The sequence below is a fragment of the Echiichthys vipera genome (assembly GCF_963691815.1).
Source record: "Echiichthys vipera genome assembly, chromosome: 14".
NCBI lineage: Eukaryota > Metazoa > Chordata > Actinopteri > Perciformes > Trachinidae > Echiichthys > Echiichthys vipera.
The window spans coordinates 25,125,350-25,140,622 of record NC_139839.1 but is presented as its reverse complement, the minus strand read 5'-3'; the positions used below and the strand labels follow the sequence as shown (position 1 = coordinate 25,140,622).

Here is a 15,273-nt window from a genome sequence, read left to right as displayed (position 1 = left end):
TTGTGCGCATCTCACCGACAGGGAATACCGATTTCTGAACATTTCGGCCTTTTTCCCCGCTGCACCGTCAACTGTGTTTTCCTGCGAGCGGCTGCAGAGGGGAGCGGGTTGCACTGACGTCGCGGGGTTAAAGTGAACGATTATATCGGGCAGTATTATGACAAACGGAGATGACACCCATCCACAAGGAGCCCTGTTTGTTTTGTATGGCGAAATGAGGCAGGGGGTGGAGAGACGCCACAGAGACGCTGGGCTCCGGCCAAACATCACCGCATTTTAGCACTTATTCGATGCTCGGGATTTGCATTGCATTGCATTCGCTGCAGCGTTGATCGGCCGTATTTTGCAAAGTGCATGGTGGAAAAAAATGCAGCTTGTTTGAGGACACCCCCCCTCCAGATATCCATTGCTGCCATGATAGGCAGAGGTCTCCTCTCGACCGCGGCTCGGCCGGTTGGAGAAGAGGCAGATTGATTCGGGACGGTGGGTCGCATCTGCGGATGTTATTGTGTCTGTGGAACCTGTGAATATCATCCGCGTAAACACACCGTGATTCTTACTCAGGGAAAGAGGAGAGAGAGAAAACAACATGTCTTCTCGGTCTGCATTACCGTCTGGGAACGACAGGAGTACCGGAGACCATGTAAGTGCAATTACAGTCTATAGCCTCTATTTGTGTGCATGCAGAAGATACATCGCACATCCCTGAAAAAGATCTCCTCACATGGCCTTTGGCATTCACGGGGTTTGTTCGCAGTGTCGGCGGGGGTCATACAGATGGTTTCCTCATTAGGAGGAAGGACTGTGGAGGTGATATTGGAGGGATGTGTCAGGAGAACAGGCTCTTCGAAAATGGGCTAACCTTGAGTGTCTGCGCAGGGAAAGAGCTGATGGCAGGCAAACAGCCCGGAATGAGTCCATCCGCATACGATAACACTCAGCGGGTATGCGCAGAGAGCCTGAAACCCAGCCGTCCCCTCTTATTATAAGGCTGTGGAGAGATAGTGATGTCACATTATACTCATTGCTGCTGCTGCTGATGATGATGCTGCTGTTGCCTGTGTGTGTGTGTGTGCCGCGCGCGCGCGTGTTCCCCAGAAATTAGATGGGTGGGACGAGAGCACAGAAGGCCAAAATAAACGTATAGAGAATATCTGGGTTGTTCTCATGAAGCGAGGGGATTACTGCGTAAAATGATGTGCAGTCCATTGCTGCGCAGCCTACAAAGCGCCCAACCCCAGAGCCAGTGGGTGTCAGACAGCGCCATACATTCAGTACAGTGGAGAACAGTGGCGGCCTCTAATAAAGACAGAAGTAAAGGGGATTTATTCATGTAAGACTGACCGAATATAACAGGGTCTGCATCTATCTATCTATCTATCTATCTATCTATCTATCTATCTATCTATCTATCTATCTATCTATCTATCTATCTATGTTAATAAGAAAATGGTGTTGCATTTCTCTGCCCTCGACACTTCTGGCAAGACTCCCCCCATCTGTTTGTTAGCAGAGCTTTCAGCACAGAGGATGGTTAAGCCTGTGTGTGTGTGTGTGTGTGTGTGTGTGTGTGTGTGTGTGTGTGTGTGTGTGTGTGTGTGTGTGTGTGTGTGTGTGTGTGTGTGTGTAACTGGATGTGCGTAATTGTGTGAGTTTACGTGGTGCATGATTGATTATGAATGCAGAGCTGTTTCTTCCATTAAAATGGGTCTCGATCTGCTGTCATCGCTCTACAATTAAGAGACGATGACAGATGAGTGAATTGACCGAGGGAAATGTGGTGTTGCCATGTTGGCACAGGTGCGGCTTGGCTTGATGTGAGCCTTACAGTCGGTGGATTAATGTACTCCACTGCTCGCTGTGGTGTGTACGCCTCCAGAGCCGTTGGTTGGGACTTGTCAGATTGTAGAGAGGGTCCAAACTGGCTCTAGGTGGGGCATGAAAACAGGAAAGGAAGCATGGGAAGGAGGGAGTGTCTGAAGGTGGGGCTTAAGGCTGCATGTGTGTGTGTGTGTGTGTGTGTGTGTGTGTGTGTGTGTGTGTGTGTGTGTGTGTGTGTGTGTGTGTGTGTGTGTGTGTGTGTGTGTGTGTGTGTGTGTGTGTGTGTGTGTGTGTGTGTGTGTGTGTGTGTGTGTGTGTGTGTGTGTGTGAAGCTGAGAGCAAGATGACATGCTGGGGGGGTGGAAGTGTGATGCCTCAGGGCCTGGGACTGGCCAGGGACTACTGTGCCGGCATCTGCTCCCTTCTTTTACTCTTTCCTCCTATATCCCTCTCTCCACCCTTTCATCAGCTGTCCCCTTTTCTACACGGCATCCCGACTTCCTCCCCCCACCATCTATTATCTGTCTTTCCTCCTCTGTATCTTTCTGTGGTTTGTCACATGACAAGAAGCTGCTTCATACTGTAATACATCCAGCTTCGTTAGTGTAAATGCACATTGTTGTCCTCCCTTTATCTTCTGCTCTGCTTCTTGGCTGAAAATGATCTGTGACTCAAGCCTTGGACTCTGGTGCTCTGAAGCGTTGTGGTCCAGAATCGAGGTGGTAACATGCAGCAGCAACAGCAGCAGCAGCTAACTGTGTACGGGGCTGTGGATGCTTCAGGGCTACATCAGATTGCAGTGAAAGTATTACCTTTATACTCTGTCATATTGCATGAAGACATCTTGCAGCAGTCAGCAGACCACTACAGAGCATGATGCTGAACCCGAAAAGAGAACATTATGTTCAAGTGTTCATGTGCTGGACAACAGCTGTTAACCAGGGGCATGTATTCACATGTAGCTCAGCATCACTCCTTTTTGTGTTTATGAAACAAACACCTGGTGATGTGGCACAGATGTCTCAACCTATCAATAGATTATTTATAAAGTAGAAATGCACCGATCCATATTTTTCCCATCCAATCCGATACCTGGGCTGAGCGTATCGGCCGATACCGGATACCGATCCGATCCTACTGTTAAATGAATGGAGTGTATACCTGTCCATGTGAGCGTAGGCATCAGGCTTGACACAAACATTTAGACTTCTTAAAAAAAAGGTAACAAATGAACACAGATATAAATGTACTTAATATTGTTGCTCTGCTTGATGGTGTATCCGCTGTTGAAAACATAGAACTGAAGTGACTAGATCACTGTAACTGTATTCCTGTGTATGATATTAATAAAAAAGAAATGACTGGATCGGAATGCTGGATCGACCTCATTCATCCGATATCCGATCCTGCTAATTAGTCAATATCTGGGTATCGGGTCGGTGCATCTCTAATATAAAGCATGGTTACCTGCAGTTTAACAGATAATATCTGCTCAGTGACTGATGCAAACAAAGCTGATGCTCAGCATGAGCGATGACACAGTGTGACAGGGAGTTCCCTGGACCTTTGCCTTAAAACGGTTCAGTTTTTGCCTAAACACAGCATACACTATTGCTAACATATTCTTTGGAGAGCAGAGTTCAGACAGAAGGGGCTAATTCAGATCATTTAGCTCGTGGAGATCAGTGCTCCATAGGGGCAGGCAGTCCTGGAGGTGCTTTGGCAGCCTGTTCTGTGATATTGGTGTTGGCACAGTGAGTGACCCCCACCCGTCTCCTCTCTTTAACACTCCCTGTCCCCCCTTCATTTTCTTTTCTTCCAGCATGCATCGCTGGGGGCCAGCCGTTCAGACAAGGCCACCAGCCAGTCCAGCCGCTCGCTGGGCGCCCGGTGCAGGAACTCCATCGCCTCCTGCTCTGACGAGCAGCCGCACATCGGCAACTACCGTCTGCTTAAGACCATCGGCAAGGGAAACTTTGCCAAGGTCAAGCTGGCCCGCCACATCTTGACAGGCAAGGAGGTGAGACATGGGGCAGCAGAAATCCATGGTGGGAGGAGGGAAGAAGTAGATGGATGGGTAAATGATGGAGGATGATGGAGGTCATTTGATGCTGCTGGTTGTGATGCTGTTGTTAAGATGCAATTTAGTCCAGTCTTAAATCTGCAACATCATAGTTTTTAACATATTTGTAAAGAAGTCATTCTTATAGAAGTGATACAGAAGTAGGGTTACCCCCGACCAAGGATCTTCTTGGTCAACCAGTGGTCGTCATTTAGAGCGATTTGTCGACTAATCGACGCATATATAACCCCCCCCCCCCCAGTCCATTCAGATACTTAAAGACTGATAAGATTTAAACACTGAATACTAAATGACTGCATTAATGGATACCACTGTATAAAAAGATAGACTTAGGTTCATACATTGCTAAGATACAGTATATAGATTATAGACATACTGTACCAAGAATGATTTTTGGTACAGTATGATCACTTACCCTTTTCTTAATAGATGAGCAAAATTTGTAACTGCATTATTTTTTTTTATTGTTATTCATGCATTCAGGGACGTTTCACTGAGAGGAGGCCTCTCTTTTTCAGGAAAACAGTCACACATTCACACCTAGAAGCTGCCTAGTAGAGTCTGATCTGCTGGCCACTGAGCAGCTCCACTGGAGCAGCTGGGGGTTAAGGGCCTTGATCATACTAATGACGGAGAGGCTTATTTATTTTCCCCTCCCAGATTTATCCTTCCGGTCCAGGGACTGAATCGATAAGCTCTCTTCTCTAACCTATAGGCTACCTCTGCCTGGTTATTATGACCAGATAGAACAGACGAGCACTGGGAAAAGAGATCCTGTACAACCTGACAACCCCAAATGTGTTATTCTAAATGCCGTTATTAAATTATTTATTAGTCAAAATGAAGTGGTACACACAGATATTATTACTCTGAGATGTATGAGTAGTAATGGCTTCTGAACATCGTGAATAGAGGCTGTTATAAGCAAATTCTAAAAGTGGTGTGTGTGTACCTTTCCTCATCAAACATTTCCGTGACTTCTCTTCCAGGTTGCAATAAAAATCATTGACAAAACTCAGTTGAACCCAACCAGCCTACAAAAGGTGAGTTTTTTCCTCCTTCTACTGATGGATTGTTTATTGAGGAGTATGTGCATCATGTCCTCAGGTACAAAACTGAAACACATGCTGCACTGTTTAATACTATGGGCCTACAGACTATCTGCCATCAGCAGCAGCCGGGCATCATGGATGTGGATGGTTTGGCCACATTGATGTAATCCAACAAAATACCAACATGCCGTTAGGGACTTGGAGAGGTTCAGGTTCATCCTCAGCTGTTTCCTCCTCAGAGGGGGCTGGAATAAGAGAGCAGCTGATAGAGAGAGGGCTTGTGGGATGTGATGCTATTTGGCAGGTGCTAGAGACTGGATGGGAGCGAGAGGAGACCTCTGCTCCAGAGATCATCTCTAGTCTCTCTCTGGGCTAATCACTGCCCTGAGAGGAGGGTGACTCATCCCAGAAACCTGGGTCACCCAACCCATCCTTTTTTGTGTTTGTGTTTTTATTTTGACTTACACGTTACTGCAGATAACAAAGAAAGCTGTGGTGCTTTTGTAGCTGTTTTGTGGTCAGGGATGATGGGCTTGGTGGCCATTTTGTTGTGAGAGTTGTCTTTAGAAAAGCTTAGGTGTATGTCACAAGGAGGTCTTATGATGGACTGGCCTCTTTTTCCTGCTGGTCAGCAATTTGAGTGTCGAGCCTGAATGTTGGACAGTCGAGGTTTGTTGTGTGTGAAGGTCAGAGGTGGAAAAGTGGACACTTTTGTTTCGCTAGTTACCAAGGATAGCCACAGCGTGCCGCAGGCGCACACATGATTCAGATTCAGGAGCTGGAATGGAAGTCTGGAGCAGGAGACTTGGATTTGATAGATATCCAGACACAATATGGCTGCCATGGAGGCCAGTTGATCATGGGTTGATCACATGCTCAGATATCTCCGTCCAATCTCCCGAGCATGTCAGTCTGGAAACACAGTAAGGTAAAGAAGTACATCACATGAATGAAGACATGGGAATGAAAGCACAGGGAGATAAAAGCTGCAGACAATCAATCAGCCGACCCATATTTGCCCGTAATGCTGCTTATATGCACATATGGGTCAAAGTGTCTCCCTCATTTAACCATAAGTGTGTCCCTCTCTCTCTCTTATCTCTCTGTGCCGCCCTCGGCCTGCATGGGCTCCTTGGCCTGTGGGCAAGAAGTGAACAGACCAGAAGGATCAAATCAGGGATGAAATAATTGTTCTTTATATATGTGTGGTGGGTGTGCCATATAGTTTGACTGGAAGATGCCTGTATGTTTTGCCACATACATTAAAAAGACCAGTTTGTCTTCATGACATGTAGGATTACAGTATCTGGGCCCCCTGAAAGAATATTGCTAAGGGACCCCCTTCATTATGTCCAACCTCCTCCTGTGAAAGATTTGTCCTCCTGGTATTGTTACTATCTTTGACTTCACCGGTAACAACATTGTAAAAATGTCAGAGAAGATTTACCCAGAATGAATTGTGATATAAATAAATAAATAATCCCTTTGATTATTTTTTATTTTTTACTTATTTTGTAAATAATCTTTTCCTTAATCTCTGTATTTACAGTGCAGCGATAGCAATGACCTTGTTGTGTTACAGTATTATCAAGGCTTTAGTACATAAATTCAAGGTCTCATTGTTTTCCTGTCCCACCCGTTGCCCCTTTGATCACTGGCTTCTTGTAATCCTGATACTTTGACTCATCGTATTTCTGGTGCTTATATCATGAAAGAACAGGGATTTCTGCACCATACCTGGCTAGAATATTAGATCCTTTGCAGGAACTGTCGTCCCAACTTGTATGTTATCCCCTCTTCCGGTCTGGTGCCTTTCTTGGACTGGACTGGCTGCTGTTAGAGACAATGAGACAACATTTAGGATAGGATTGAGAGTGGAGGCGAAGGATTGGCCACTGATCGGAGAGAATGCTCTGCAATTGGCCGGCAATGATTGCGGGCTTCTTTACATACCCGTGGGCTAGAGAAAATCCTTAGTACTGAAGACATGAAAGAACCCACATTAGCATAATCTGGACGGTAATGTATGTAGAGGGGAGAAGGATAGAGGGAGATGTATTGTATAGGAGTGGGTAAAGGAGGGGGAGGAAGAAAAGAAGATGGAAGTAAAATCACGGATGAGAAAAATCAAACCTCAACATCCATTAATAGGAAAGAGGAGATTACAGCAGGATATTTTTATACTGGCCTCTGATGTTCGAGGATGCCTGAAAACCAAATATTTGTCTGTTAGAAATGAGGTTAAGTCACTTTTTAATGGTATATTTCATAGAATACGATAAAACTTACATTTCAATACAATTTGTTTTCATCTGCTAGATTTTTAATTAAAGCCAGGAGTCTTATTGTCACAGAGTATGTGTGTCCATCCCTGTCAGCTTCCTCGTAGGATTGCTATTTATTTGCGGTCATTAACGATGACCGGGGTCACACATGTTGCTGGGGGATTGTTTATTGTTTTGACGGATCGGACCACTCAGCTCTGCTGTGACGAGCAGGGGATTAATGGGATGCCTGGATGATGAGACGCTTCAGCACTACGTATCCCAAGATTCCCTCTAGCACAGCTGGAGAAGCTGGGAAAGAGCCCAGTCTTAATACCTGGGTCGCTATGGCAACAGTGACGTTGAGGCCCTGCTAGAGGAGAAGACAGCTAGAGGAACTGAATGAAGGAGGAGGGAATGAAGGGAGGCACATCGGAAAACGGGAGAAGGGTAGGATTGAGAAAAGAGGATAGAAAAGCTTATCGCACCATCTTTTTTTTGTCCAGTTGGAGTTGAGGATGTGGGGAGAGTCACTGGTGTTCAGCGATGGCCTTTTGTTGAGGGAGTGGGCCGTTATATGCATGAAACCAGGGGAGCTGGCTCAGATTTAATCCCCTGCTCCTCTCTGACAAAGTGTACAAATCTGTCCCGCAGAGCAGACGTAGCTTCACAGGCAGTGAGAAGTGCTCAGGCGGAGGAGAAGCTGGTCTGATTTTGGCTGCAGATTCATCACATTTGTGTGTGGGCCATTTGTTGTTGTTGTTTTTAATTGTTAGGAGGTTTTGTTGGTTGTTGTCACCCTCACAAATTCTCATTTGGATGAATATCAGAGACAGGAAGTGACATTGAAGAACAAGAGTAAATGTGTGTGCTTGTTCTGGTCCAGGGATCTCTTAGGGGGTCTTAGTTTGATTTCAGCAGCCAAAATGATTGAACATTAGTGTGCTGTAAGGACTTTATGATAAACAACCGAAGCACAGGTCTATTAATATCATCTTTGAAGTGGTGTGATAAAACAGTACGCAACATTCCTATAATACAATCAGACTCACAATGGACTGTTTTAAAAAGGAGCAAAATCAATGCAGCAAAACCAATTGATTCCACAACTTCTTTCTAGTCAAAACCTGGTGCCTACATTACCCACAATATCAATTGACAAACAATTTGGTTAGAGATTTGGGTGTGTTATGCTAGTTGCAGCTAACGTGGGCTGCAGCCTTCAGCAAAGATGAGCAGCGGCCTCCAGAGGTCCAGTAGGGTGAACTACGAATCTGGATTAGTGGGTTAGCGAGGTATGTTGCGCTCAAAGCCTGGGTGACACGAAAGTCGCTCTCTTTTATTGTTGCTGTATCACCATGGTAACTTATGCTTCCAACCAGACCTGGTCAGGAGGAGGTTTTCAGCTCAGACTTCTGATGATGTTCATTTTCAACTCGTAGTCTTCAGACCCAACTGGTGCTGACTCATGTGACATCAATCGGGGGCATTTATCAGAATTAAAAGGCTTTATACAACTTTTTTCATGTATGCAGGAGCACTCTCCAACACCTGGAGTTGGAAGTGTACAATCAGTGGAGTTACCCTTTCACATACTAATATAGTGAGTATAGTTGCAGTATGTTGAGTCCTCATGTTAATCGTCCCATTGAACTCCAAAAACAGCTTGTTAGTCTGCTTTGCCGAATGTGTTGTGGGAAGGCTTGGATAGGGAATCCTCCGTAGAACCGGGGCACGATGGACCCCCTCAGGACCTTGCATAGAGGAGAGGAAGGGAATAAGAGAATGGGAAGGAGGGGTGCAGAATACAAGCGCCAAAGAGGATGAGTGGGTTGGGCCAGTATTAATGAGAAAAGCAGGAAGTGACATAGTTGAGGTGTGGTCCTTTGGCCTCAAACATTTGCTAACATTTTGGTGATGATCGACATTTAGGATTCAGTGGATTCTCACGCAGTAAAAAAGAAAACAAAGACGAGATTCAAGTTGTATGTTTACAAGAAGAGCACTTTAACTTTGAATAAAAAATTAGGAATCATTAGAAATGTTGTGTCGGTTCCGATTTCAGCTGTTGAAATGTACAACCATCAGCTTCAGATGAGAAGCCTGAAAAGGAAATACAAAAGTGTACCACCCTCATTTTCACATGACAGCCTGACCTCGGACCTACGGACAGGGTCACCATAATATTGTAAATGCCTGTCTTGCCAAGAACACGATGCCTTGATTGTGACACTTTAAATCACAGATTGATGTGAAGAGCCACTGTGAAACCCTCAACGCCAGCAGCTGCAACACACGATTTATTCATGTCCAATATCGTCAAGACATTGAAATTCTGTTTCTTCTTCCCAGCTCTTTCGGGAGGTACGAATAATGAAAGGCTTAAATCACCCTAACATAGGTAAGGCACGTACATACATCTCAGTGGGCTTTATGTTTGTGTGTCTGAGTGTGCGTCCATGCGTGCGTTGTGCTTCCATGTGTGTGACCAGACGGAAGTGTAATGCTTTGAATAAGCTTCAGAGCATCCATTGACCGAACGGAAGATAGCGACATGTCAGGCCTCATATAGAGGTCACGAGGTTGGGTTTTATAAAGCTGAAATACCATATGGATCAAAAAACCCCACAGCATTAACAGCAGGTTCCTTGGTATTAAGACAGACAGGCTGACGGCTGTGCTGTTATTAATAATGTGAGTAGGATTTGTTGTTATATATTTTAATCTGATTCTGTTTTGGACTACAGTGCAGCTGTTCGAGGTGATTGAGACTGATAAGACCCTTTACCTAATCATGGAGTACGCCAGTGGAGGTGGGTATATCGGAAACACTGTCAGTAAAATGACGCAGAAGATTACAGATGTGATGGAGCTGCATCTGGCAAATGCAGCTGCAACACAGAATTCTTATTAGCCCTGCATCGTCCGACTAATATGCAAATGCTTATTAGTCTGGAACCTCTCCGTTCATTTTTGATTTCCAAAGTGTGTTATCAGCGGTGCAGAGCAAAATGCCTCTGGACGCAATTAGAAAGACCTGCAACCACTCAGAGCAACGAAACTAGCAGTGAGCGCTGCTCGGTCTGTTTTGAAGCAGGAAAAAAAAATGGTGACCGGGTAACAAACCTTTTCATATTACAGTATACAGTTCACTAAAATGTGTTTTTGAAACCATTTTAGGTGAGAAAATGTGAATCTTAAATTTGACCATCCCTGCCTAGTTTGACCGTTTGATCTGAGTTTCATGAGCATGGTAAACTGCACTGGATGGATATCTGTCTGAACAGGAGAGGGGCCAGACGGACCTGCCAGAGCACAGGAAACATGAGCGTGGCAGGTTCCTCTGGTTTCCGGGCTAAATTCTTATGTGTGTGAGTGGTATTTGTTGTTCCACGGGTTAGAATTCAAAAACCACTTGGTACATTTGAGATGTTTTCCCTCCGTATCGGAGCTGTGTGACGTTTTTGAAAATATACTTTGTTTTCTTGCTGAGCTTTAGATGAGAAGATCTATATCACTCTCATGTCTGTATGCAAAATATAATGTAAAGCTATAGCTTAAGAAAAAAAAAGTTCATAAGAAAAAACACATATTGGTAGCTGTTTCCCCGTTCCATAGCTTTATTCCCTCTGCAGCTGGGGAAATGAATAAGAATGACGGCTTGACACCAAAATGTGACCTTTTTTACAGTATACATCGGTTTGTTTCATTAATGTACGTGACATATTTGGGGATCCTAAGAGCAATGGATGTGCTAGATTAGAACATAATCTAGGAACCATTAAAGGTTTATTAATTAAACTAGAGACCATTTTACGATGGGATCACCCCAGCTGTGACTCCAAATCTGCTCAGGAGCGTAATGGCCCCTTTTCTACTTCCTACCCCCTGCTTCTGGTGCCCGTGCTCGGACCACACTCAACTTTGAACTCTGTCTTCATTTTGATCTCAACTTCACAGCTGTAAAGTTTTGTAACTGTACCTTGCACAGTTGTGATACTAACTAGGTGACAAAATCTCTCCAAATACAGACAAACAGTAGCTGCTGTCATGACTGGTAAATTTGAACTATGAAGCCTTTTGGAAAAAAAAAGAAAAGGAAGGAAAAAGTTCATATCACTATCATTTAACTTAATGCGTCTGAGAACCTTTTTTTTTTACAGACCCCACTTTGAGAATCACTGCTGTAGGCATTTATTTAAAAATCCAAACTATTTCACCCTTTTCATTGTCTTTTTCCACTGTTTTCAACAAAAATGCAGTATTGATTTGTGTGTTTTGGAGCTCTATGCCTCTGTTCTTTCACCACATAGTTATTTTACTCTTTACCCATCCAAACACATGATGTTTAGGCACTGTAAGAATGTGCGATCATGTAGTCACTCTCCCCTAATCAAACAGTTCTGCATTTAAACATAAAAGAGTATGGAGCACAACATAAATAACTGAGCAGCCTTTATGCAGTAACGGTGCTGCTGTTTAAGCTGACTTTAAACACTAATTCAGGAGTAATGCCAGCCCATTGCATCTAATGCTGCTCTCCTTGTCTTTTTTCCTGCCATTAGTCTCTTTTATGGTTCTTTTTGTGTCAGGTTTTTGTCACCAACCCTGTTTTTCTGTGTTCTGGCCTAAATGGTTTCGTTTGCTTGCTGTGACCTTGGAAAGTGTCACAGACGCAGTTTCAAATGTGGCTTTCTTTCCAGCCCATATTACTTTACGCTGGGGATGAAAAGACTGTGAGGAGGTATTAAGGAGTTGTAGTGTTGCCTGAATGCCTGTGAAGACCAAGATGTATGATCTGTCTTCATATTCAGGATATTTAAGGGTGCATAAAATGATCACCGACAACAGTTCGCTCAGTTAATCCAAACCTAGCAGCCACTCAAACATTAGATTTAAACAACATCTTAAGGACTGTACAAAAAATATTGGGAGGGGGTGGGGGGTCAAAAAAGGTGTGGGGTTATGTTTTTTTTTTTTTTAATTCAATTCAATTCAATTCAATTTTATTTACAGTGCCAAATCATAACAAAAGTTATCTCAGGACACTTTACAAACTAGGTAAAGACCACACTCTGTGATAAACATAGACCCAACAATTAATGAAATTGAAAGGATAGAAGGGTTTTCATGTTTCCCATCCAGATTCATATTTTGCTATTCTTACCTTTGGAAGATGTTTAAAAAAACAAACAAAACTAAACTAACAAATTCTTATTTTTTGGAATTGAAGGTGGGAAAAAGTGTGATGCTCAACATAACCATAAACACTTGATACTGAGACCATTTTGTTTCCTATAAATGATAGCACTTACTGTCATAACATGTCGATGACTGTTGCCATTAAGTGCCATTCAATATACTGTGCCACTTTTAATGCAAAGTTGACATTGTTTGAGTTGTCTGTTATGGCATCATGACATTAACCTACATACGACAACATACCCTGTCTAAATAAAATTAATAAATAAATAATTAAATGTAAATGATCAAACTTAAAAAATCTATTTAGCTTTATGGGTCAACGTTACATTAAAGTCATAAAGTGGTTGGTTTTGACATTGGGAGTCATGAGACCATTGTAACTGTGTCATGAGTATTGTCCTTAACCCTAAGTTCAGTGGAACTTCAAACTCTGCTAGCCGTTAACCAAGCTCCCACTGACATCAGCCCCGAACTATGGATGTCGCGAGACCTGATGCTTGCGTCAACTTTCAGTTCTAAAAACAAAAACACAGACAATGCCTGTTTTACAGGCTTCACTGGCTGCGTTGTGCAGGGGAATAAAGTCAATGAATGATTTATTCCCATGGAGCTGACATGAAAACTGTTTTGGTTTGGTTTGGTTTTGGTTTGTCCGTCAGCGGTGAAGGCAGGTTATCCAGCAGCTGTCACTCAGCTCAGGAGCTGCTGACAGACGCAGAGACCAAACTGACTATAACTTGTAGCCTGATGGTAAAGAAGCTGCAGGGTCCATGTGTTACGTGTTTGAGTATCTTCTAATGCTGCTTACATATTGTTCCTGTCTTATCGGTCACTGTTGCCGTTTATCGACTTACTTATATTGATATTGCGAGTCAACTTTTCACCTCAACGAGAAATTTGAATATCACAAGATCTCGTGGGTTATATCTCGTTACACCCATAATAAAGACTCCTTCATGTTCATGACACACCCTTTCAAATAAAATGTTCCATCATAGGGTTGTTATTTTTGTGATATTGTAGGTAGCATATTGCAGTTTTCTCAATGTCAACCGGAGTGTTCACAAAAACTTTTAATAACGTTAAAGATGGAATATCTTTTTTTTTTATAAAGTGAAATATAAAAATTCAACGTCATTCACCAAACCTCAGTTATTTCCATTAGTCCCTAAGGCATTCTTCTTCTTCTTTATTAAGAAAAGCACTTCAGTCATTGAAGGTGTATTTCTGTCTTATATTTCCTGTCACAAGGTTATGTGGCAGCAGTGACAAAGATGGCGTGAATCCATCTGAATCTGGTATAAGCTGATTAATAAAATACTGTATGGGGGTTTAACAGTAGGGCATACACCCACTTACATTTGGTGTAGTCAGAAGCTTTGATTCAAAATAAATGTCCCTAGTGTGTAAATCAGAGTGTGTGAACAGTGGAGCGCTGAACATGTCCTGTGACAGCATAACATGGAACCTGCAGTATATCCAAACATCATGATTGCAACAGAGGATAATATCTGAACGTTATTCTTTAACTGATGCAGAAGTATGTGAGCTTGTATGGTAGATTTTTGCATTTGTTTGACATTACATATATATTTATTTATAGTATATTTTCTGATATGTTTTGGTATTGTATTATAGTTTTTATTTTGGGAAATAAGGTAATTCATTTTCACAATATCTACCATTTTTGTGGTTAGCTTAGCTCAGTTGAGCATAAAAAACTGGAAACAGGATTTGTTGTTTTTCCTATACAATTTAAAGTGACTGCACCTGTTGCTGAACAGTAAGCGTCTGCCACAAGTGATCATTGTGTACGGTAGTTTTGTTAACACAGTGTAACAGAAGCACAAGTAGAGAAGACTCAGCGAACAGACACAGTGATGTCAGATATGCAGCAATATATTCCTAAACATTTGCTAACATATATGGCTAACACTAGCTAGTATTAGCCATATTAGCATACCAGCAGCATAACCCCAGGGTGTAATGACATGGGAATGGTTTCGTTTTAGTGTTTGTGCATTCAACTTTTTAATTTTTAAGAGGATTAATGAGTTATTTATTCCTTCTAAAGTAACTGTCTCACTAAATAAAACAAGATATAACATGTTAATCAGTGAGTTTTGGTGGTGCTTGTAGGTGGATTGTGTTACCTTCGGACAGAAGGTTTTGTTACCTTCTTTATGCTTACAGCTAAGATAAGCTAACTGGCTGCAGCTCCACATTGAATGGACCGTAATGAGAATGCTATTGATCTTCTCATGTAAGCGAATAAGCGTACTACCAAAAATGTCAAACGTCAAAAAGGACAAATTTCCCCTTGAGAACGATAAAGTTGAAAAAGACAACTTGACAGCACTCACCTTATACGTAAATATTAGTAACTGAATTGATGTGATTGAAAGTGATTGCGTACATCAGCAATATCAAGTCAAATAATAGTATGGCTATAACTCTGGCTGATGTGTTTCTGCTGCTCACAGGTGAAGTGTTCGACTACCTCGTGTCTCATGGGAGAATGAAGGAGGTTGAAGCCAGAGCCAAATTTCGACAGGTACCAACACATCGCCTCTTAAAGACAGCATTGTACCAATTCTCACATTTAATTGTCAGTACCTAACCTTTGTTTGTCTCCCCGTGTTCACAGATTGTTTCTGCTGTCCACTACTGCCACACGAAGAACATTGTCCACAGAGATTTGAAGGTGAGAAGCTCAGAAGATGTTTTGGGCAGCTTTCAGAGATGGTGGATTAAGGCTAGTCCAAGACTAGGGCATTTCTTCCACTGACAGATTACACTGAGCAGAAAGTTATAATCTGGGACTAGTCTTAATCTGTGTCTGTGAAAA

General features: G+C 42.8%; 1 protein-coding gene across 1 annotated transcript in view; it reads left to right on the top strand.

The window, feature by feature from the left end:
* The first annotated feature begins 276 nt into the window (after positions 1-276).
* mark4a (MAP/microtubule affinity-regulating kinase 4a) overlaps positions 277-15,273 on the top strand; it is a 33,003-nt gene continuing 18,006 nt past the window's right edge. Inside the window, exons 1-7 of the mRNA XM_083926593.1 lie at positions 277-643; positions 3,644-3,841; positions 4,894-4,947; positions 9,573-9,621; positions 9,968-10,033; positions 14,909-14,979; positions 15,073-15,129. Coding sequence (XP_083782719.1) covers positions 590-643; positions 3,644-3,841; positions 4,894-4,947; positions 9,573-9,621; positions 9,968-10,033; positions 14,909-14,979; positions 15,073-15,129 — 549 coding nt within the window. The 5' untranslated portion in view covers positions 277-589. The remainder of the gene's footprint in view (positions 644-3,643; positions 3,842-4,893; positions 4,948-9,572; positions 9,622-9,967; positions 10,034-14,908; positions 14,980-15,072; positions 15,130-15,273) is intronic.